A 25,935-nucleotide genomic window follows, 5' to 3' on the forward strand; every position below is an offset into this window, starting at 1 on the left:
TTTTCTTTACTAAGATTTAACAATATTCGAGATGCAAATGTTGAAATCCTAGTCCCAAATTTAGCAAATTACCCATGCCAACTTGCCTAAACTGATGAGTAATGTCATTATAGTCATGTGTTTAACCCTCTTCATGGTTCAAAGCTTTTTCATGACTGAAATGTCTTGCTGATGCCTGTAGTTAGATTGCATGAATCTTGATCTAAATGTTCAGGACATTGACAGGAGATGACTACATTTTGAAGTAAATGGGGTTTGTTGTGTATCTGAATAGCCAGGCTCTGCAGGTTTTCAAGCCCTCGTGCCCCCGGCCACTGGTATTCCTGCTTGATTTACACAAGGTCCTATGCCCTCATGTGTCCTAATCATGGGACTCCTAGCACTATGTGGTCAGGACTTAAACCCTCTGAACTAGTAGAAGAAGACACAATGTCACTGATAGACAGAATACTGATGCCTGTGGAAAAGGGGAATTTTGCCATTTGATCTAAGGGGCATAAGTTAGAGTTCATACATGGCAGCATTGCCATGTCTGGTTTTTTGTGATGTATCCCACAATCACATAAAATTTTGATACTCCATATGGATTTGAACATGGTGAGAAAAATAGGCATGCTGCTCTGTGAGTCTTTTTAATAACTTACACATAAACTTTAGGAAGATGTAGTCAGATATTAAAGAAATACTCAGAAAAAATAGAATCAGTTGCTGAGTGTCTTCAAATGTAACTTTTAAAAGAGCAAAAACATGCAGTAAGGCAGATGTTAACTAAAAATTACTCTTCTTTTTGAAAACAAAACATTTCGTGGTGTTGGTCATGCCTTTATTCTGTACCCAGTTGAAACAGTATTTACAGAGATAGTTAACAGCATGGTTCCTGGCATCAGTATTGAAAGTTTTATTACTTTCGTCACATATGTTAAGTAAGAACGTATATTCTTAGCGGTGATTGCTTTCTAATAGCCTTAAGAACACCTGTACCAGTTATACAAGCCATATTTTTACTTTAGTGCCACAGATGAACACATATTATTTTAATTGGGTTAACTGTGCATTTTTGTCCATTCACAGTATTGCTTTACTGTGGCAGATGGCCCAGTGTATGTGTTATAAATACTTTGCATGACATCTCCTCTATTTTACTAATCTTCACTGTGACTTTCCCATTGGTAATGACTAATTACAGTTTCCTAGCCAGCAACTTTTAATAGATTCCTTTTTTTTTCTTAATCTCTGCCTGTCCTCAACAGCACTGTTTTGTTCAATAATTTAATCAGTTCAGCAACAGTATAATATTAGATAATTGAATCAGTACTTTTTGAATTTTTGAAATGCAAAATACCCATGAAGTAATCACTGATGAATATTTCAGTATTGATAGAGACCACTCTCTTTTCTGAAGGAACAGAAAGGGTTTTGCTAACTACACTTGAATGCTTTTTGTTTCCTTTTATTTTTATTTCTGTCCCTTGGCCCTGAGAACCATATGCAGTAAATAGGAAGGAACCCAAAAACCAGAAAAATTAACAGAAAGGATTAACATTTTTGCCTACCCACCATGACCATGTTAACTATCCAACACCTAGATATCAAACGAGCGAGTTTATACAGAAAAAGTTCCATTCATCCCTGTATCCTCTTATGGGTGAAAATTTTCTGCATAAGGAACTCCCTGAGGCAAAACCACTTCCAGGTTCATCACTTGTGTTAGCAGACAAAAGGATTTAGCTGCTGCTAATTCAGTGGGAGAATAACAGCGCAGAGCTCCTTATAGGCTGGTGTGATTTTTGGGGGAAACTCCTGGACTCGGGAATTTCTGACTAGAACCACTCCTTTCTCTGGGAATAGGATCAGATAGTCGGCTGGGTCATGGTTACTACCTGTATGTTTCAGACCGGACTCCCTTCTCTCCTTGGACGCACATGCATAGATGGGTTCACTGGCGGTATGCAAATGCATATGCATATGCAGCTGCGACGTTTTGCTATGGGCAGAACTCCTCACGCTCCCTCTCTTCTATCCAAGCTATTTCATGAAACGAAGCAGTAGTGGAGCGGAGCTAGCAGGTGGCTGTAGGACAATTCCATGATTTCACAGCAGTTTGTGAGATTTCACAGTTTAATTTCACAGTTTAATTGTGTTCCTTCTCAGAACAAAAAATTACTTCAAACAAGAATGCCGTATGAGCCCTAACCACAGTCTGTATTTTGAAGCTTTCGTGGCAGAGATAAGGAGGAAGGGAGAGCTGGCTGGAGCATACTATCCCTCAGACATTAGGATGAGTTTGGATCTTAAGTTTAAAATGAGTAACTTCATAGCTTTTATTCAAAAATGGTTTCTGCACACATAAATCCCTCATAACTTTTCTTTCATCTCCTCCCCGCCTCCCCAGAGTGGTATAGGAAGTTCAACTTCCTATGGCTGGGTGTGTTATTGCTAAGTTTTTATTTTCTTTTAGTGAAGTAGGATAATGCTTTTTTATCATGTCATTGGTGGGTTTGGAATTAGGTTGCTGTTGAATATCACTTTCTGTGTTAAGGAAGAAGAGCTGAAATTACAAGCTGTAGCTGGAAGAAGAGAGGTCAGAAGTGGCCGAAGTGTTTGGGGAAGCTGGTCTTGGAACTGACCTTTAACGTTTTTTAAAACAACACATGTATGTTAATGCAGCTACCCTGGCTATCTGCCTGAATTTCGAAACTGTAGCTTGTTGTAGACGCTTAAGTGTGTTTCCTAGTGTCGGGCACTTTCTCGGTGTATTGCTGCTTACTCAGTGTTGCTGGTATTCATAGTGATTTCTTTCACCTACTGAATGTTGATCCTGATAGTTTTAATTAAATCTGCCTTTTCTCATGGATGCTGCTGAAGTCACATGATGGGACAAATTCTGCCTTTGGAGATATTTGCGTACTGCCAGTGAACCCATCTAAGGGATTATGCATGTGTGTCCAGGGAGAGACGGGAGTCCGGTCTGAAACAAAACCAATTCATATTCAATTGCAAAAGGAAGAAATGCACCTGAAAAACTTCTCTTTGAAGAGAGGAAAAGAGAGCTGATTGATTGATACTCTTTAGAGAAAAGGAAAATAAAATAGATAAAAGATTATTGTTTGCTGATACTGAAAACTTTCAGGGAGGCTTAATGCCAAACATTTTCATTTTTCCTCTGACAGGCACAAGCATATTTACTGTTTATGAAGCTGCTTCTCAGGAAGGCTGGGTGTTCCTTATGTACCGAGCAATCGACAGCTTTCCCCGATGGCGTTCATATTTCTATTTCATCACCTTAATTTTCTTTCTGGCCTGGCTTGTTAAGGTACTGAAAAATGTGTTCATTTAAACCTGTCTGAAATGTAGATCATATTAGAATAAATTTCTTCTCTTTTCTGCTTGCTGAGCTTTGTGTCAGCCATTCTTTCTTGTTCCTTTTTCAGAATGTTTTCATCGCAGTCATCATTGAAACATTTGCAGAAATTAGAGTGCAGTTCCAGCAGATGTGGGGGTCCAGGAGCAGTACTACTTCAACTGCCACCACCCAGGTGAAGCACTTGAGATACTGCGGTTCTCTGGGGACTTGACTGGGTTTAGTTTATGAATGAATAATAAGCCAAAAATTCCTGTTAGTTATTGTTTTATCTGATTTATTTGACTTTGCATGTTACTGCATACATTTTTAAGTTGGTATATGAATTTTCTTGTAAAATTAAATTCTAGGGTATATTGTCCAACTAGGCTTTCTTAAAAAAGAATAATAGAGAAGACTGTAATATGTTTCTCTATGTGGCTGGGTATGTTATTGCTAAGTTTTTATTTTCTTTTAATGAAGTAGGATAATGCATTTTTATCATGTCATTGGTGGGTTTGGAATTAGGTTTGCTGTTGAATATCACTTTCTGTGCTAAGGAAGAAGAGCTGAAATTGCAAGCTGTAGCTGGAAGAAGAGAGGTCAGAGGGTAGCTGAAGTGTTTGGGGAAGCTGGTCCTGGAACTGAGAAGGGCATGTTGGGATCAAGGAGGAATGAGGTGCTGAGGCAATGAAAGAGCCATGCTAATATTTGAGGTAGTCACAGAAAGTGAGACCCTGAATATGATACAGTGCGTAGGAAGAAGCCATGATAGGAAGGTTGCTATGTGTGGGATGGGTAGCGTGAAAGACCCAGTATGAAAAACGAGGGCTAATGGGTTAAGATTTAAACTCTTCCACTCATTATTGTAACAATCATATTCTGTATCCTGAATGTACAAAAGGCCAGGCTTTTCCAGGCTAGTGCAGTTTGCCATCTCTAAGAGGGACCAGTACTGACTGCCTGCAAAAAGCCCTTAGGAAGACAGATATGAGAAAAGTACCCATGAGGAAAATTTTTCTAACCTCTGTAGCTAGAGATTATTTATTTTCTTAAGTCAGAGGATTTAAGTGTTTCAAAATTATTTATTAAATATTTTCTGATATTCCTTTGGATATTCCTGTAATCCATACGTAAATATAGTCCTTTTCTGCCTGCTGCTACGTTTTTTGCCTCAAAAAGACTTTGTGGCAATAATTTCTACTCTATATATGTCTTTGTCAAAGCAGACTTGGTGATATCAATTTAAAAATCTAACAAAAAAAAGGACTTTTCCATATGACACATACGTAGCCTGAGGAACATAATGTTCTTTTCATCTCTGATGGGACTAATTCCTAAGCCATATAGGCTTAACCGACATACTCTGAACTAGAAGCTGGAACAGAGAGATCAATGTAGGGAAACTCAAGAAGCAGCCAACGTTAAGGAATTTCAAGGATAAAAGAAATTCCCAAAATAATGTCATCATGCCAAAGAATATGAACATGCTGACTATAAATCGCATCATGCAAAATAAAAACAGCGTGTTGGCTGCAGACAAGCGAATGTTTCCTTTGTTCCTTGAGTCACTGGCATAATGGGACATAGAGGGAGTCCAGCTTACCGAACTACAAGAATGATTTCTCTTTTTCTGTATTAAGAAGGGCAGAAAATTTCTTGCAGGGTTTCTTGTTCAAAGACAGAAGTTAAAAACCTTGCTTGTTTTGTGCATGAAATAACCTTGAGAAAAAGCAACAATATCTTGCTTCATTTGCCCACTTCATAAATCATTAAACTGGTCCTGAAACTTAGTTCTATAGAAAAGAAAATGAGTGTCTGAGAGTCAAAGTCAAGGAAGGGGTCCCTGGAGAATGATAAAAGGAGGTTCTTGTAAAGCACTTTAGCATTGCACATTAAAGCATGGTACAAAGAGGAGTAACTCAGTGCTGATCTGAGTTAGCAACTCTTCCTGGTGCAGAGATGCTACATAAGGACTCAGCAGCATTATAACCATATTTGTGTGACGCTGTCCCCAGTCTAATGAGCACTTCTCTCAGGATGGCTTTTAAGCTTCAACCACGCTGCTGTGGCTGTGTCCTTGAGGTGACTTGTTTGGTTGCTGGGTGCCAAGGAAAAGGTGGGAGTGAGGTGGGAACTTCGCCACACTTCATTACATAGTATATGCAGACTCTCAGGTGGCAATTCAAAATGCTAGATTCATTCATTTTCTTTCAAGGACATTTTCAAGGACAGTGTTAATCACTGTTCCTTATGTCCTGCAGTCTTCATCTTTTTATGTCCTAATTTTTAAGTCCTCTAATTGAGGGGGGTGGGGGGGGGAAGCCAGAATGCCTACACCTATGCTTCCAGAGGTTATTGGTAAAATGTGAATACCACTGTGGTCAAGAGAGCCTTTTCCATTGACATCATTAGAGCCCGGATATCATTCAGCTATTTGCAGGAATTATAAGCTCTGGGTAACAGTACAGAAGGACTGTACAGCTACTCTTGATATGCATCAGTGCGACAAAAATAAAGTCGGATCTTTGGAGTAAAATAATTTTGCCAGTAAAAAAGACAAGGTTGTCTATTGTTTCGAAATGCACCATGAAACTTATTTTTTGGTCACAATGTATTTGTGTTTCCTCAGGATAAGCTTACCTTAGTAAGGAATTTATTCTGAACAGGTACTACTGTCTAATGATACTGATCAGAGATTAATTGAATCGGTTTCTACATTGGGACTAATAGAAACACATTGTGTTTGATGTTATCTGAGTAAAATTCAGAATCTATTAATGTTGGAAAAAGAGCATGTTGCTTTTTTTCTGAAGCAGTAAGAACAATTTCCCTCTTATTTTAAACTAGCTATCATCAAAATGTATGCAGGTCCTTAAGGGGAATGTATTAGATTTCACTTGTATTTATTGGCATGTAAAACATTTCTGACAATAATTTTCCCTTTCAAGATGTTTCATGAAGATGCTGCTGGAGGTTGGCAGCTTGTGGCTGTTGATGTGAATAAACCCCAGGGCAGAGCTCCTGCATGTCTACAGGTATGACATTGCTTTTTAATAAATCAGTGTGTGTTACCAGCACCACTCAAATGTGGGCATAAGGAGACTGTGGTGAGAAATAGCTACAATAGTTCTAGTCATAAATTTCTTTAAATCGTTGCTTTCTGCAGTGTAGACTTATTCTTGAAAATCACAGATCAACAACAAAAGATATACCACACCAAAGGGAGAAGATTAGAAAAATGCATTCCTTATAAAGGCTTTGTTTTGTGTGCTCATGAGACAAATATTTTAGACTTTTTAAATGCAAAATAATGTAAGTCATCATCCTTTATCTTTCAGACTTTATATACAAGCTGATTCCATTCCTAGGTTATTCACAACAGAAATGCTTGTTTATTAACTGCAAAATACAATAGCATATGCCAGGAAGCGTGACTAATCATAATAAACAGAGAAGTACCTCATTTTTCTTGTTCCATCTTGAAAATAGGCTTACAGAAGAAGGGGGAAGAGGCATGTAGGTAGTAAGCCGTACAGTGCTTGAAACTTCCAGATTTAATATTCTCACTTGGATATAGGTGAATTTGTAAAACTCTATCCTCATTGTTTAAATAAATCCAGACTAAGATAAGTAATATTTTTATAAATCCCTTTTTATTACAGCACATTGTACAGCAGCTTAAATTTTTATTTGCAAGTTAAATAATGTCACTTCTGGATGAAACAAACTTGCTTCAGAGTAGAAAGCCAAATTTACTATAGCAATCTGATAGCATGATGCTTGCTGGCAGTTTTGGTTATGTTTGGTTTAATGTGTAAACTAAAATACACATACTTGTTGGCAGCATGTACATTGCTGAACACTAAGCTGGCAAGCACCTTTCATCCCCTCCACAAGCTGTTCATTCTCAAATATCTCTGCTTTGTCAAACCACTGCCATATATTTAATTATAGCATATGTCTTAACTGATAATTCCTCTTCCCAAATTTGATTCTTGATTTTGACAGCAACAGGAACATCATTTGTGGTGTTCTCAAGTAACAGTCTCAGGTATGTGGGTAAAATGTAGCTGAACTCGCAATGGAAACTCCTCCATCTGACTTACCTAGTTTGCCTTTGTCTGTAGTATTGCATTCTTGCCCCTTTTAGGAATCATGTGAACACACAGTAAATTGTGTTCCAGGGAATACAAACCTCATGCATCAGTGGGTGCTGCAACTTTTTATAATTGCAACTCAACTAATGGTTTCCTTCTCATTCTTCATGCCTTTGTGCAACATCTGCAGGGTTTCCAATAATCTATGACCTTGCTGGATGTCAATCCAAGGAAAGCAATCCAAAGGAAAGCAATGTGTTAAAATTTTATTTTATTAGGACAGTGCCCAAAATAGGCTTTATTCTTATTAAATATAGACTAAAATACAGCCCAAAGAAAGTAAAATCTCAAAGTCTGGATAAACACACACACCTTTATTCATCTCACCATGCATTATTGTTTCAGTTCTATCAGTTCAAAGTAAAAAGAAAATAGACTTCCTAAAAAATTAATGTATTTAAAGCCTTTGCAATATATTAAAGGCATTCTTTATGCATTAAGTCCCTAGTGAGAGATGTGGTAGTTATTTTCTGAGGGTTTGGGTGCATTTTGTTCCTTCAGAGGAACATGGAGCATAAATCTGAATCTAGGAAAGAGTTAATCAGATTGGAGAATATATATCCTGCCTTTAGGACACATGCAATTAATATGCATTCTTCTGATCTTTATTAGCTAAGTATATTGTCATTCAATATCCTGTGAAGGATGGAGTTCTTAGAAAGAGGTAGATTTCCCTGTATCATTTTAATTAAACTTTGCAGTAAGTTTGGTTTTATTAATTCCTCTCTGGGCTCTGTAAATATTACTGCTCCAAATACGAAAAAGAACATTATTAAAAGTTCTGTTTCAACAGTTACATGGGTCTGGGTCTGTGTTTTGGTGAAACTCCACTTATTCAGTGTATTGAGTTATTTAGAATTTACTTCCTCAACAAACTATACTGTGCATCGGGAGAGGAAATACCCTAGCGGCGAAGGGAATGGAGAGGGACTGGGGAGATCTGGGTTCGATTTATTGGCCAAGCACAAATTTCCTGTAGACCTTGAGAAAACTACTTAATAGGTTTCTTTGCTTTAGTTCACATTCCTTATGCTGGAAAAGTATATCCCTCCCAGATTTGGCTACTGTGGTGTTTCAATCTACTAACTACTTGAGAGGCGCTCCAGTAAGATGGACTTGTGCTATCTCAGCTGGCAAATAGATACATCCAGCTCTCTAAAGCGGGGAGCGATGGAGGAAAGAATAATGTGATTTGTGTGTGGTGTGTAACATAAAAACCTCTCTAATACAGATTCAGGAAGACACTTCACACAGGACTAGCTGGATCTGCTGGGATTTACTAGTTTGGCCTTTGTATAACCATGCTTACTCCCACAGACCAGGTCAGGGGTTTCAGCCTGGCAGGCCTTGCTAGCCGAGGTAGAACATTGCGATGGCACGTGGAGCAATGCAGGTCTGGTGTTATTCCAGAGCAAACAACAATTCAGACAGAGATACCGTATAGGCTCTGTGCAGAGCCACTGTAGCTCACTTTGTCTCACACAAACGTGTCATTGTTGCACCGAACCGCACAATTGGGTAAAACGAACAAGCAGGCTAATCATGTCTTTACGCTTCTGTCACAGCTGATCTGCAAAGAGGGGATTACAAAGGAGTTTCAGAATCCCATCTAGTGAGTAGCGTGCCTTGGTATGTCTAAACTGCTGGGCAGGGGAGCGCAACTGTGCTTGCCAGGGTACCCCCTCTTGTCTCTCCTGAGAGAGCCCCTGCAAGGGCTCTTGTATACAGCAGCATAGTAGTTAAAAGTAAATAAGACTAAACCATGAGAGACGGGCAAGAAAGATGGGCATTAATCTGGTGTTTTCGAAGAACTTTAACTCAGACACCTAACTAAGTTTTCTTTAGTTTTTTAGAAACGGCTGGAAGTGGCAAGGTGGAAAATTAGTATCAGTATGGTTTCTGATTTTGACTTGCAAAACTATCCTAATGTGGGGCAAAGAGGCTTTTATTTTGGTATAATGGTTTTATATTTATTGCATTTTTCTTTTGAGTGTTCCCAAAGGTGCTTTGTGGTCTTTTGTTACTTATTCTCACTGTTCCCCATGACTGGCATTGATTTTAAATATTGATTTTCTTTTGTCACTGAAAAATAATCTTTGTGTTTTCCATTTCAACATGAACAATTTGGCATGAATGCACGCTGAGGCTCCCACATTGCCACGTTATTTTGCTGTTGTTGATATTACTTTAACACATTGTAGTGCGTTAGAACTTCCTGCCTATCGTGATTTACTCCTACGAGCACAGTAGGAAGCTCTCAGTTCACAAATAAAGAAAAACTGAGCACCAGGTTCCAGAAAAAATCCTTTCAAAAACTCTTTGAGCATGTATTTACCCCTTTAATCCCATGTTAAAGGCACACCATGTTTCTTATTATTCCTTTCCTGTTAATTTTAGAGGTTGTTGATGTTTTTATCACTCCTTCCTTCTCTTTGTCTTCCTGTCCGCAAAGACTTGTAAAATACGCATACTGATTTGAAGCTGAACTGGAAAGTTTTAACTCACGTGTCTTCTGTGAACCTGTGGTTGGTATTACTAACACCAAGTAATGACATCTTCATTCTTCTCAATGCTTAGTTTTGCAAAGAAAAGAGGAACTCTGGAACTGTGATTCCTGTGGGAACATTGAGCCAGACAGCAATTCCCTATTCATGCTAATATTTTGGGGTCGTATGTCCAGCAGAAATGAAACACACAGCTGGAGATGGAATGACGTTTAGAAAAAGCTTGGGAACGCTGTGTGTGTTGTGTCAGCATAAATGGAAATGGTCACCTACTCACAAACTGTATGTGCAGTCATACTCTGATAATAAAATCTTCAACAGATTAAAAATACTGCATTCACTTTTAATCATATGTGCTCCATCTAGGGAAGAAATAGAAGGTCACAAAGCTATGATCTGAGCAAGCAAGTGACATCATTATGATTACAGTGCTCTTGAACATATGATTAATGTCAGAAATTTAATCATATCTTTTTGCCTCAAAAAAAAAGTTAGTCCTTCATGCTACATATTATTATCAGAATGTGTTACAGAATTCTGTACAATTACAGAATTTCAGAGAATCTTGAAGGAAAGACAAAAAGATCAAAAGTAATATCAAAAGACAGAAAACATATAGAGGGTGGAAGAGACATGACATGGCCAGAGAAGCAGGAATTGAGTGTTTCAGCAGTTTCGTAATGGATATATTGGATGAGAGAGAGAGAAATGAGATAAAACAGTAGTTAGGGATTTTCATTGCAGGATTAACAGAAGACAGCACAAGTGGGTTTTCTCCTCATCTTTTTCATGGGAAGTAATTATTGGTGAACCAGAAAAGTGTGGTAGTCTATTTATATACTAATTTGCCCTTTAGTGTGACTTTGGAATCAAGCAAAAGGTATGCTTACTCAGTCCTATTCTCTTCTTACCTACAGTGGCTTTCATTAAATTAAATACATATATAATAGATTTCTTCCAATTAACTGAAATCCTGTCTTACAGTGAAAGAAAAATCTTCTATTATTTCAGTTGGCTAAAATTAAGTTTTGATTTGAATGAGTTTATTATTTGGGTATGAGTTCATTCAGAAGCAGATTAAATTGATTCCAGATCCTAAACTTCTGAGTATGCCATTAAAAAAAAAAAATCTACTTCTTTTTTCTATGCCCTGTTCTCATTTAGAAAGCCTAGAAATTGCATCAGTTAACAGAAGCTTGGATAGTTCAGTGATGTACTTGGCAGTGAAACAGGGCTGGAAAACAACCATATTAGTTTTACTGAGGAGACTCAGGAGCAGAATATGCGAAGTGTAAATGTAAAAGCAAGCTGTTAGTTTTGGTGAGGTAAAAATGGTGAAAAAAATGAGGTGGAATGGAAGACTCTGCAGGGAAACTAAACATGTTGGCAGCAGAAGAACATGCACCAATAAAGTCCAGCACCATCCACCCTTCCTATCCTCAGTTGCATATGGGAAGATAGTAAATCCTGGGCATTATGAAAAGAAAAAAAAAGAAAAGAGTCTTCCAGTATTTTCCCTGGATATATATCCTATACCCTATAGGGGTATGGGAAGAAATGGTGAAGTGTGGTGAATGGAATAAAGGGGTGGAAACTACAACATCTGACTAAGTCTCGGACTTTGGTTGGGGATTCACAAAATGAGCTGTCGTTAAATGTGTGCTCAGTTTCAGCTTTATGCCATTTCAGATGAGAAAGGTAAAGCTGTTACCTTCCTCTGCTGTTGCTCGCCTCCTTTTTTCAGGGGCTTTAACCACAGGAACAATGGCAACTGAAGAGGCAGTGAGTTTACTCCTGGGACACCTCAGCTCACTGTCTCATCTGGTAATGTAAACTGGTGTTCACTTCAGTTTATGTTATTAAAAGAAGTCATGAATTCACACAGCTGAAATGATTATAGTCCATGTAACTGGAGGAAGGACGGGACAGGGCAACTATAATGTAAATGAGCTGCTGCTGCGGTGTTGAGAACCGCTATCTGTTTCAGATATGAATTAAAAAGATAATCTCATAAAACTGGAGAACCAACATATTTTGCCCATATACATTTTTTGCGTACTTAAATTCACCATTTTTTACTAAAAGGGACCTGAAAAATAGTAAGCCTCATGATGTAAATAGCGGAGAATGCATTAAACGAGCAGACAAACAATGCATTTGCCGTGTCTCCAAAATCGGCCTGTACCAGAAATAGGCATATATAGATCATCCTTCTCTGAGCTTCTGGACATCCATTTATGCCCTTGTTCTCTATCTTGGAGTCCAGCAATCATTCATTTAGGGGCTTTCTGAAGTGGATGTTAATTTAGGCCATTATATTTAGTATCCGTTGGTGGATTTATCACCTATCAATTTTTCTAGCCTTTTTTTCGAACCCATTTATCGTTTTAGCCTCCAGAACATCTTGTAGGAACAAGTTACATAAGGTAACTATGTAGCATTTTAATGGATTACAGCTGAGGAATTAATTTGCTGATTTTCCTGAGATTACTCAGAAATTACAAAAAACGTAGCGCAAAAATTATTGGTTGTAATTTTGAGATGGATGCTCCTTTTCTTTTCAATAAAACAAAGAATTTGAAACAACAAAACTTGACAATGACAGGATCACAAGCTGTTGTAACATGCAATCAGTAACAAGAGGAGGGCAGACATGAGTGTCTGAGGACGATAAACACAAAGTATGGGGGGTGGTGGGTTTATGTTTGTGTTTGTGTATACAAACAGAATTATCAGTGATGAGGAAACTTCAGAAAGGGAAATAGACTTTGAATATCAGGAAGGACTGTTAAAAAAATAGATTAGTGTGTTTGGTGACAAGGCTGTCATTTGTAAGGCAACATTCAGGTCTCCCATAGGTAACATTTTGGTATTAACAAACATTAATTAACGTAATGATTATTAGATTCCTATTGTAATTTTGTCTATGCTTCTATTTCTCTGCTATTGTATACGTGCATCTAAAAGAAAAGTAATTTAAAGGGGGTGCAGAACTGCATGCATATTTCCAGTCTGCAAGGCATACAACCAACCTTCCTCCTTTCCTTCTCTCCCGTCTTTCCTTCCCTCCTTCCCTCCCTCCTTCCTCCTCTCCTCCCTTCCTCCCTTTCTTCTTTCCCGCTCCCTTCCCTTCCTCCCTCTCTTCCTCTCTCCCTCCCTCCCTCCCCTCTTTCTTGCCTACCTGCCTTCTTTTCCTTTATAACCATTATACCAAAGCACATGTTAACAAAGTTAGAGACATAGTTCTTTTATATTGATAGTTTCTTCTCCATAGTTTTCCATTTACTTGCTAAACTGTCTGTTCTTGTTCACTACAATCAAAGTAAATTACTAGCCACAGTTTGTAGCAATCTAACCACAGAAATGAAACAAAAAAGAACGAAAACATGTTATTGATTTCACTGTTTTGCATTTGAACAAATAGATTTCATGAACATGACTTCCTTAGCTTGAACATGTAATTTTCCTGCAGACTTAAAGTATCAGAATCCCGTTGCAAAGACAAAACGGATAGGTGTTAAACTATGATTAAGCTTATAAAAGGGTACTGGTTTTCCCTGGCAGTATTCTTTATTAGAGGAGGGCCTGCTGCAGCAGAAAACATGGTCACACCAGGGCCTTGGCATCTCCTTGGAAGATTTAGTAACAAGTATTTGGAATTTGTCTGAGGCAGTAGGTTTTCAAAAATCTTCGTATGTCAGAGTTATGGAAGCCTTGGCTGACAGTAATAATCAGTCAAGGTCTCTGAACTTCCCCTTATTTTTGGACAAGCTGAAAGTAGAACCTTTTTTGTAACTCCTAATTTCAAACAAGGCCCTAGAAAAACTTTCTGCTCCACAAGTAGTAAGTTGTGCATGAGGAATTTTTATAAATCTTGACCGTCTTTCACACAGGCCTGTACAGTTCACCGACAAATGGCTTTAAGTAGTGACATTCGGTTATTCCAACATCATGGTCAAATTAATAAGCTGAAAATCTCCCACGATAAAAATATGCAAGTTGTTATAATATTTTTAAAAGACTGCTTCAGGTATGTGGATTTTTTTTTTACCCTCAATCTTTTTGCAATGGTCTGAACATGCAGACTGGACCATTTTTCTAGCATTCTTTTGAGCAATGGACTTCAGTACAGGCTGTACTCATAATTTGCACTTAGAAATTTTGGGGCACATCAGTGTCAGTGGATTATAGAAACTATTCAGTAATGCCACTAAAATTAAAGTTCAGCTGAGTTTCCTTTAGCAACTTCTATTTCTGGGGTTAAATATGTCCAGTGTTTCAAATCCCATCAAACTGAAAACAGGTATTTAAATTGTCATGTAGCTTTTTTGTGTTTAGCACAATTACAGCAATCAAAGCGTTGGAAGCGGCAGCGGCAGCAGCATGACTTTCTTTAGAGCTGTAACTTGGATGACAAATCTAAGGAAAGTGGAAGACTGCAGAGTCTTAGAATAAAACTAGCAGGGATTTTTTTTTCTTCGTGTGAGTTGTTTTCCCCCCAATATTTTCCATACTTCTAGTGTTTCTCAAAGAAAGGTCTCTTTTCACTAGGGCTGCAAAGAACATCATGTACTACAGCTCTGTAGGTTATTAGATTGTTCTTTATAGATGTTCTTCTTAGATTTTTGAAACTTCGAAAAAAAATCACTTTGCAATACCTTTTTGTAGTGTTGGGATCTCTAATCCTTTGGGTTCCTCGGTAGTCAGTGGAGAGGGTGATTCCCATCATGAATCTGAAGATAATTGACATGTTGGGGATGCTGAATTTCCTCTCGCATTGTCTGTGTTTCTTCATTGTCACAGGGAGGCTACATAAACTGTGTGGCCTTCTCAGCACCTCAGTGAAGTTCCTAAGCGTAAGTGGGATGAGTCTGAGCTAATAGGTATTTAAACAAACAGCTCTTACTAAATTCTGAAATTTTTAAGTGGCTATTTCATATTCAGATTAAAATTTTTACTTTCAATTAGTCATAAATAAATAAATACAAAAATTAAAAAAAATCTAATAGAAAAAGTCTTTGCCTTTTCTTATCGTATTCTTGGTATTCTGAACACTGACTCTAACTCTTTTGAGAATCAGTCCTGATTCATCTCACGTGTCTTTAAGCCCTTAGTAGATACCGGTGGTAGGATCATAGCGTCACAGAGCCAATAGAAGGAGATGGGCATTGCCAGCGGCCAGCTGAGGATCTGCATCTGGTGTTGCCCATCACTCTACAGACTGCATCGGAGTGCAGGGTGTTTACTTGCCAGTTTTAGGTGTGCCAGTTCTTTTGGGGTGAATCTCTAAAGCCAAAGTCTTTACCTCCTCTTTCTCCAGTAGGCCATAATAATCTCTATTATATATTTTTGATGTGCAGATTTAAAGCAAAATTAAGTCCCACTTCAGCAAGCATGCATACTGAATTTTCATAAGTATTTTGCATTTATTAAATCCTACTGAAATCAGTAGAAGGTACCTAGAGCGTTGAGAATCATGTTTTTATATGAGTGATTTCATTGACATAGATGCGGTTGTTATACAGAGAAGTATTTGCACTGTCATGTCAAAGTCTACATCCTTTATGCTTTGTGAATTCCTAAAGTGCCAGCTAGAGAGAAGCATCTTCAGCTGACCTATGCATTTTAACAAATTGAAGGCTGCAGTGCAGTACAGTAAATTTGGATCTTCAAGCGGCTTCCCTCACAATTTTGCTTCCCCTTCCTAGGATTCCCTTTCTTTCCTACGCTTTCTTCAGACCTTTGAAAAGAGGGTCTTTGAGGCCTGGCAGGAGTGAAGAGGAAAGCTAGCAATGTGGCATATGGAGGAAGGACACTGAGTTTCTTCGCGTTTAATGTGTGTGAACTGATAGCACAGGTTTGCAACCCTTCTTCAGCATAGATGTACTTTGATCTAGCCTGAGATTTAGTTTGGTATTCAGGATGAATATTTTGCAGTTTGAGGTCTTTTTTTTTCAGTCTGTTATTTTATTTCTTCCATACAAAAAAAAAAAATCATTTTATGTTCTTGTCTCAGAGCTTTCAGACAACGTACAAAACTGAACTGTCACAGTAGGAGTGTGCATTCCCTTTTATAGACTCATTATCTTTATTTTTCTAGCTAAAGAGGACGTCTGACATGGACTGTGGCCTTTCATACTTCCTTCTCCAGAACAGATCGATCATGCCCACTTTACACAGTTGCTTGGCCCTTTGTATCTTCTGGGCCCCTGTGGCATCCCCGTGTCCTTCAGGCACAATTATTATTCTGTGTTTTTTTCAGTTCTGAGTATCCAAAATAATGTGAGGGTTGTGTTGCGGCTCACCAGAACGATAGTTTTATGGTCTGATGCTGAGATCACGCATTGCATGCTCTTAGGTTTGATACCAGGGCGAGTGAGGTTATTCAAGGGTGCAAAGACTTTTGTGATGTTAGAGAACATCACAGAACGGAGGGAGCCATGCTTGGGTGTTGTTTTAAGGAGAACTAACTGAAGAGGTCCAAACCAGAGCTGTGCAGCCAGCTAGCAATTAAGCAGACTGGGTATGGCAATCAGCTCTTGTAGTTGCTTCTTGGCTTTCATTCCTTTAACAGAGTAAAAGTACCAGATGGTACCACAGAATGAATTTTTGTCAGGTGAAAAGTTTTTAACAAATTCTTTCATAACACGGGGGCAAAAAGGATACAGTACAATACTTAGATGCAGAAAACAAATATGCCTGGTTGTTAATGCCAAGTATTTTAAAAGAGTGAGTAGAGAGGACAGAAAACTAGGATAGGGTAGAGCAGGGTGTACATTATATGGTGCAAGCAAGTGTGACTAAGACTAATGGCATAAAATTAAGAAGGAGAGAATTTATGGCCACCAATGAATGTTGTAGTTTGTGTGGTAGCAGGGAAATGCCCTCCAGTGGCTGCAGCCATTGTCAGGCCAGGCTGGACAAAAGGCTAGAAAATAATTCCGCATTGGTAGGGATAAGGGTGTGGTGCAGTAGGTACTTCTTTTACTCTCTTGTACGATGAGAAAGACAAAAATGAATCTCAGCTGAAAAACTGGCACTCAGCTATGTTGGGTTCTTTCCCCAACTTTACCTTTTGTCTACACAAGGAGCTTTCATCTGTCCATCTCAGCTCAGTGCAGAACTGTTATATGAGCTTCCTTTTCTCAGGACAGTTGCACTATATATTCACTACTCTATATATATACTATATATATTCACTACTATATATACACTAGCATATTCTTTCCTAGCACACAATAACCAGTTGTTCCCATGGGCAGGAATTGGCTTTTAACTTACTTTAGATATTTAAAATTTAGTTATCCAGCTGAGGCACAGGTTATACTTAGTGGAGAGAAGCAGGCACCTTCAGCAGATACTTTCTTTGCTAGTTGTGGCTTAGATTTTTTATCTTTTTGTAGGCCTAAACCCACAACATGCTATTTCATATTTAAATTGCAGTGTTTCAGGATTTTTCATAATTGCTTTCCACAATCAGTCATTTTCATTTAATCTTCACCTCATCGTTTGAATAGTAGCTTGAGACATCATACTTTAAGTGCTGTGCATTATTTTGCCATTAATGCCACCTGATGTATATAATCTATGTGGTGACATTTTATTAATTGCACAGTACCCAGAGTGTGTATAAATAACTTCCTCTTCTCAATCATAAACTACTCAGAAAAGTTTGCCTGAGGAAAGCAGATATATACACTAATAGGCTTGATTTCAGAAGGTGTTTTACTACAGATGCTGCTAATATAGCAGAGTTGGCAGTACATGTGCTGTGCTCCGTTCTTTATTTCTGGCCTCCACTTCCCTCTGTAGGATCCTAGATACTCAGAGGAGGAACTGGAACACTAATTAGTGAAAGCTGACTGTACACCCAGTTCCCTCCCTCGTGCTCTCTTTATCTGCACACAGTTTTGCCATCCAGTCTGTTATTCTGTTGGCTCAGAACTATCATTTTGGATATCTTCTCAGTTTTCTTCGGTATCTTCTATGCCATTTCTCTTTTACTGAGAAACTGCCTCCTACTGACTATTCATGGTTGTTTGCAAGAGAAGTCTTACTATTTTTACCCTCAGTCACTCCATTTTATCCCCCGCCCAAAGTAAAATTTCCCAATATTGCATAGCTTAGAAGTCACCACCAATAGATCCATTCACAGATTCTTAATTTCTTCTTTCTTTCTTCTCTAGCCAAGGTTCAGCAGCCTTTGGTCAACGCTGGCTGTCCTTAGCTAACGCTGATAAACCTTCAGTGTTCAGACCTTCTCTCCCTCATCCATTTAGTTGTTGCCACTCAATCAGAACCATAAAGATAAACATACTTCTTCACTCATATGCATATACATATATGCATATCAGTTACTGAAACAGGGCAGAAAGAAAGCAAACAACTATAAGAGCCCTCTGAGCAAGTTTTTTATGGGTGAGCAATTTTAAGCTCTGTCTCTGGAAGATAATCACCTGGACCGTTTCTTCTGGTGGAGGTCTTGATTTTCTGCTGGATGCACTCCTGTTGCATGCTTTGTGGAGCCAGAATAGCTCCAGTACTGCTCTTTTTTGCGTAGATTAAATCTTCTCCTGTTAAAGCAAACAGTGGTTTGTGCACTGCTAGGTATCACGTAGACTTTAGCCATACCTACCCACAGTATAAGCGTTTTGCTGAGATCAGTATAAGTGTTTGACTGATTTGTTGGTATTGTTCCATCACACCCTTATAGTAATCATTCTACTAAGCACACTCAAAGATAAGCTTATTTGAAAGGCAAAATTTTGGTAACCATAAATTCTGCAAACCAACCCGTTTTTCTCATATTTGTACATTAAGTCTTTTAAGTAAAGTTCCCATTTTTCTGTACATTGCACACTTCCTTTAAAGTGATTTTGTTGAATACAAGTTTGAAATACCAGTAGCACTGAATTTAAAGTTAAAAAAAAAAAAGATAAAAATGTGCTATGGCAATAGTAAGGCATAACTGTAAAGCACAACCACCTAGAACTCAGCACTCAGCTACACCTTTGAAAGGCATGGCAGGACATGGCAGGCAGCACACTGGAATTTGACTTTTTCACCCTAGAGTCAGATACCTTTAAAATGAGGAACACTCTAGTAATGACTGGCTAGGAGAAGTTTCAGACAGCTTGGTTAGCATCACAAAGTTTTCAGCAGAGGTAGACGTCAAATACAGTTCTCCAGGGAAGTATTCGGCTGCCTTAACTGTGAAGCCATCCTTCTCCCTGTGCCATTCTCTGCCTTACTCACACCATATGTTGCAGGATATTTCATCTACTGATGTGCATCCTATAGCCCCTTGATGTTCACTGTAAAGCTCAGGACTTTGGTGACCGTGTCATTAAAGGCTGTATTAGAGCATGCACACGCCAGACACAGATGACCTTAATTCCAGCATTTTGTAATTCATAGCTTTGCAGATTTAATAACGTTCTGTGGTTACCAGATTTACTTTTAACAGGAAGTAATTTTCAACTAAGAAGCTATTAAGCATATAGGTCTTTATTTTGTTTCCTGAATACCAGTAGTTTATTCAGAAAAAAATCCAGCGTAGCAAGCATAGGCATATATATGAATCTCATTAAAGTCATTGAAATATGTAAGGATTTTGTGCCCCAGTCCTCTTATTGATGCCATTGGCATTGTTTGCGGAAAAGTAAGGGTGCGGGTATGGACGGGAGTCTAGTTTACACTGTGTCTTGTAGTGGATGGTATTTGTTTTATTTGTGTGTTCCCGGTCAGAAGGATTCCTGTGAGAGAAGGGAACACTGTTCCTTTTTCAAGGACGCTACGGAACATGCTTCACATGGAAATGGTTGCAAAGGATGTAGATGAAGTCAGGCAAGGTGTAGCTATGTTACAGCATTAGGATCTTACAGCTTATGCCAGGAGACTTTGAGATGACAGTGAGTAGGCATCCTTCAAGAGGTGATAGGAGTAACTTCCTGGGGGTTAGGGCAGACTGAGCAGAGTTTATTGCAGCTGAGAATGCCACTGAGTTAACTAAAACCAAACTTGGAGCAGTGATCTGCCTGCAAGGATACTTGGGCAAAGAAAGAGCTGTGTATGATACAGAAATACCAACTTTGGCTTGCAGTCTTTCAGTTGACTGGTCTGAGGCAGGATGTTATTCACTGATGGAGCTGCAAAAGAGGATGATTCACTGCTCTTGGATTGGGTTTCTGAAAGAAAATTGGTGGGGCATTCTCAGTGTTCTGCAGAGCTAAGTAGAGCCAAGCGCCGATGCTTAGAGACCTTGTTCTACCTATTCGTCAGAGAAGAGGTGAGGAGGAAAGGGCATGTGACAAGCACAGTGTTTTTCAACCTCTGTTCCTCCAGATTTTCTCTCTTTCTGTTTAGGAGAAGTGCAGAAGGGAAACGGTAGAACCCTGGCACCATCAAACTCAGGAAGCTTTTTGCCACTGGCTGTACTGGACAAGGATTTCAGTTCTAATGTTGTGAATATACAACACTGGTTTTGCAGTCATTTAAAATGGCAGATTGAAACAAATCTGAATGCCAAACAGTCTTGAAACAAATAATACCATAAACCCATGAGGCAAAAGGGACATGCTCTTGCGAAGTGTTCCTCCTTAAAAACATGAAGATTTAGGGGTGTATGGGAGAAACTAGCTGTTTATTTCTCCCAGCTATAAATACAATGAAAAAAGGGAGTTCCTTAAATTTACTCTAGCTGTAAGAAATATACTTTACTGTATATTTATGTTTAACATTGAACACATTTCTAGAATACTACCTAGCTCTCGGAATTAATGACGTACTGTGCTTCAGCAATTCCAAGACTTGTTTTGTACCTATTCCATTCCTTCAATGGAACTTACATGTCTAAATCCACATGCTTTGAAAATCTTGATCTCTAAGAAGACAGGTAAGTGTAGGTACAAGACACATAGTGAATGCTACAAACTTACTCATTTTTGTGGATTGTGATTACGCAAATGTATTCAACTAAAAACATTAGTAACTGGCATTATCATTTAACGAAAGGACAGTAATACCAGTGGATATATATGAACCAGTGTAGTTACTTTTGCAGATCATTTGGAAAATTGTCTGTAGTAATGCTGGCACTGAAGTTCCTTTTTCACATAAAAAACCCACATTGTAAATCAATGTACAATTTCTGCTGTACGCACCATTTCAGTTCAGCATTAATCATGAATATATAACCATTAAGGTTAATCCTACTGGATGTTTAAGAGAAGAATAAGTTATGCAAAGGGTGAATAATTGAATATAACTGTGGCTTAGAAGGGGATGTATGGCAGTGATGGATGCAGTTTTAATTAGATGTTTTTACTCTTTTCACTGGTGGGATAGCAACATTAACTAGAAATTAATTTAAAAATTACTTAAAAGCCTTAAGGGTGGGAATGAGGGCAAGAATAGATATTTATGCGTAGGTGTGGTTGTACAGACATAGACATAGAAGGAATGGAATTTATTTGGCTGTCTTAGGAGTCTAGCAATTAAATGTGCTGATAGGATTTGATCACCTTAGGCGCTTTATAATCAGAAGAAAGAGACATCAACAGGAGGTGATTCGTATAATTTTAAGACAGTCATTGATGATAGCTCAAACCTAGGTCATTTAAATTTTCAAGACTCCAGCTGTATTCACAGTGCAAATATTGAATCACATATTGTGGTAATGCATTTTCAGTAGACCCTACTCTTCAAGTAGGTATGAAAACCCATCATGATAATAATGAGAAGCATTTGGGGGGCACGTTCTAGTTTACAGACATATCAAATTTCATCTGTTAAAAATAAAACTCGTTAGCCAAAACTGGACATAAAAACTAAAGAGTTTCTACTTCATTAGTATTTAGAATAGCATATTAATTCAGTAAACTGCAGTATGTCAGTGACAACAGTTCCCTTTAAAGAATTTGTACAGGATAAAAATACACTGGGAGTGTATATCTCCTGATGTCTTACAAATAGTTCTTCAGTTTTGGATGTATTTCAGTGGCCGTAATTAAAGAGATCGTTTTCAGTAAAGACAAATAAATTTCTTAATACTTGATATAATCAAAATTATATAAACCTAATACTTATAAAATAGCTGGAATTTCTATATTTTCCTGGTTTTCAGGGATGACTGTATAAATGGAAATATTACTTCATGATATATATCAATGTGATCATTTTTAAAAGTGCTGTAGATCTTCCTTGGAAAAATAAAATCAGCTGAATGATTTTCAAACGAGAAAACATCTAAATTTGCAGAACTTGCATCAATATTGTCAGACTTATGTTATTAGTTTGTTTTATCATTTAATTACAGCATCATTCTTCTTTCCTCAGGTCATATGAGATACCTTATAATTCCATTGAGAATTATCAAATAAGAATTATATATTCCAAATATAGGACAACAGCATTTTCCTATCAAAGGATATTCCTTTGTTGTTCAAAAAAATGTTTGATGCTCATATTTTTAAAGAAATCCTTTGAAGTTAACTTCAATAGAAACTCTTACCATACAGACCAGAAGAGATTTAGTTTACTAATTAGCTGCTTCATTTTGATTTAGTATATATCAAAATCAATTCACAATTATAGATTTTTTATTAATTAAACTTTTAAAAACAGCTGTGTATGTGCTGATGGCAAACTTTTAACCTGCCTTTTTCTTTTATTTAATTTTCTTTCTTCTCAATTCCCAACTTGATTTAATGCTCTACGTTTTTAGGCAAACACTGCACTCACCAGTTGAAGAGCAGGAACTAGAAGTGAGGCTCACGTAAATCCATATCCTAGAATGGGTTTCACCGGCCATGAATGGCAATTCCCCTATCATTGCCACCCATGGTTCTGTCGACTACTCTTACGAGCTCACCATGGTACTAAACCCTGCTCTTTGCACCTGTTCTGCTTCTCTGTCCTTCCCCTCCTGTGAAGATAAGATTTCTTAATTCCCACCCCTTTCATATTGAGCTTTCATATCAGGTAAGTATTTCTAAAGTGAAAATTCATAAAGGATATAGGGGAATAATTTTTGAAAGGATGGGTTATAGGGAGAAGAGCATTATAAGAGTTCAAGAATCTGTGGGAAGGGGAAGTTACGTATTTTCTTTCCTCTCCCTTACTTAATCAACTTCTTTCTATCCGTGTCACTTCTCAGTATTGAGGGCATGCCCCAAAATTTATCATTTTCATTCAAAATCACACATTACCTTGTGTGTCTTTACTGCTTTCTCAATCCCATTTATTTTGCTGTAATCCCGTCCATCTCTAGCAGCCTTCAGCGAAGCAGCTCTTAATTAGGTGGTGGTAAAACTGTCAGTGTTGCAAATCAGCTCTACGGGCAGCTAAACTGCACTTCTAGTTTGCTGGATATAGATGAGCAGAAGCTGACACAGCTCCAGCAAGTCGTGGTGGTGAAAGGAGTAAAAAAAATGCAGTTGTACCCCCCTACACACAATCTCCCAGCCTTTGAAAGGAGACTCACTAGCATCTGCATTTGGTGCATCTGTTGATCTGCCTTTTGAAGGACCTGCTAGGTTTTATACCCTAAGTATGCCATAGTTATGAATGCTAATCATTATGCTTATCTCTTTTTATATGGCACATACATTTGTAAGTCTTCTTAATCCTGTTTGGAAAAACAGTCAAAGAGTGGAAATGGTGTGCAGGTTTCTAAAAGATTCTTTGTGGTTTGTTTTTTTTTTTGGAGGGGGGGTGGAATGATTTTCCAAGAGGACTGAAATTTGGATTAACGATGCATATGTTAGGCTTGAGACAATCTCTCTGTCTTAGGTCTCTTGCTTTAAATAAATGTCTTAACATCTTATAAAAGAAAGCTGGCAATGTTGAACTATGAACTTGCTGAAAATTACCATTACAAGTTACCTTTGTGTGTGGTTATGAAATTGAAGAGCTATTATGTTGCTCATTCAATTAGCCAACTAAGTTTGAGTTCAACTAAATTTGGAAAGGTGAGCTTCAAAGTAACCAGAAGGCTGCAATCTCCCGTATCCTATGACTCCAGCCTCTCCAACAGATTTACACAACAGGATTCCTGTGTGTTCCAGTCCAAATCCAACCTTAATTTCATGACCTTTTTAGAAAGTGGGGAAATAATTTTTGTGCTACTACCTGTGAGAGGGAAGCAATTAAAAAAGTACAAATCTTTGATCTTAGAATCAACTTATTTTCATTCTGAAATGCTACTGAATTTCATCCAAGCCACATTAGTTTGAGTTGTCTTTCCATATGCCTTTGTTTAGACAGGTGTACACCGCTGGTTCTATCTTAGTGAAGGGAAGAGGGATATCACAGCTTGACTGCAGTAAAAGTAGTCTAGCTGGTAAAGTTAGAGAACAGATGCTTTGTAAAAAAAAAAAGGGAAGTACATAGGCAATCACTGCCCTTTGCCCTCCAAATTAATAGCAATCAAAATCTCTGATTAGCTCTGCTCTCCCCCTGCTCAAGACAATAGAGCCTTTAAGTTGTCAGCAGTTTCCAGTGCTATTTCGGTTTTAGGAGGAAATACTCCAGTAATTCTCTGCTGTGTGTTTTGTTTGAATGAAAACTGCTTTACTAGAAAGTAGGGTTTGAGTCTACGTGCAAAAAGTCTTTTTTTACTGCTAATTATTCATCTGATCACTTCTTTAATGGGCCATTTGATTTATTTCAAAGTAATCTCTGCTTTTATATGTAAATCACAAGTTTTAGAGTGTGATAATTAAATTATGCAAGGAAAATGCAAGGAAAAACTGTTCTAATCAAAAGGTGGAAATTCCATTAAAATGTTTGATATTTATTTATATCGCCAAGTAACTCATTTTAGAAAAACATTTTTTTAAAAAAATTAGGTTTTCTGTAGTGTACCACTGTGGGCATGTTCCTTATGTTTCCCATCACATAACTGACTAGCTATTTCTGAATGGTGTCAGCCCTTTAGTATGAAGTGAAATTTTTGTTGCCTCATTCAGGCACACAAAAGTGTTAAAGTGACAAAGACCAGAAGCAAAAGTATTTTAAGGGAGGTAGCTATTGCCAGTCTGAACTACATTGTACACTGTGTTCCCAAGACAAGTACAGTACATATGGTAACCAAGAAGATTAATGTACTCTGTTAGGCAAGGCGTTGCAATCAGAAACCGATAATCGATACAAATGGCCAGTCTGACCCAGGAAAAGATTTTCATTACTTCTGGGTAGAGTTGTCTTAATTGCCTAAAGCACACCTTTGGCAGTTTTTGTTTCAGAAGGGAAGTTATCAAAGAACTGAAGTATTCTACTACTTCTAATGCTGATCAAGTACTTCTGTGTTTTAAACAGCTCAACAATACAAGAGCTGTGAAAAAGCACTGAAATTCAGCTCATCCTTCTAAAGAATTTCAAAGCACACATGCTATAATAATAATTGTAAATCATTATAAAGCAGCTAGCAAATCTACACTACTGCAATAACATAAAAATAAAAAAAAAACCCCACATTTCTAATGAATCAAGAAAAAAAAGGCCAAAGAAAACAGAGACAGTGAAAATGGCTGATTCACATCTGGTTAATAAATGACATTTCAAAGACATAGTTCTTGAATCGAAATGTAAGTGAAAGAGTAAGTAGCCTATTGAAGCAATTTCAAGGAGGCATTCCAGATGAGGTCTTCAAAGGCATATAATTCAAGGAACCAGTGTTAATGGAAAATTATTGGAAGTGAGGCTCCTAGAGTTGTAAAATGTAAAAGTTATGGAAATTTTGAAGGCATAGAAAAAAATTACAGTGCCAGTAGGTTCCAAATTCATTCTCTTCACACTCACCTTTTCCTGCAATTTGCGGAAAAGTTGAAGCACATGTAATAATCAATTACTTGTCAAAATTATATTTAATGTGTTTCTGAAGGAGCGAGCAATATATTATTTACTACAGCTTATCCATAGTACTGCTTTG

General features: G+C 37.8%; 1 protein-coding gene across 1 annotated transcript in view; it reads left to right on the plus strand.

Moving 5' to 3' along the window:
* The window catches only part of NALCN (sodium leak channel, non-selective), a 237,906-nt gene that overhangs the window by 76,723 nt on the left and 135,248 nt on the right, over positions 1-25,935 (plus strand). Inside the window, exons 7-9 of the mRNA XM_075137770.1 lie at positions 3,171-3,313; positions 3,432-3,536; positions 6,292-6,378. Of these exons, the coding sequence (XP_074993871.1) occupies positions 3,171-3,313; positions 3,432-3,536; positions 6,292-6,378 (335 nt within the window). The remainder of the gene's footprint in view (positions 1-3,170; positions 3,314-3,431; positions 3,537-6,291; positions 6,379-25,935) is intronic.

Source organism: Calonectris borealis, chromosome 1 (genome assembly GCF_964195595.1).
Source record: "Calonectris borealis chromosome 1, bCalBor7.hap1.2, whole genome shotgun sequence".
Lineage (NCBI taxonomy): Eukaryota > Metazoa > Chordata > Aves > Procellariiformes > Procellariidae > Calonectris > Calonectris borealis.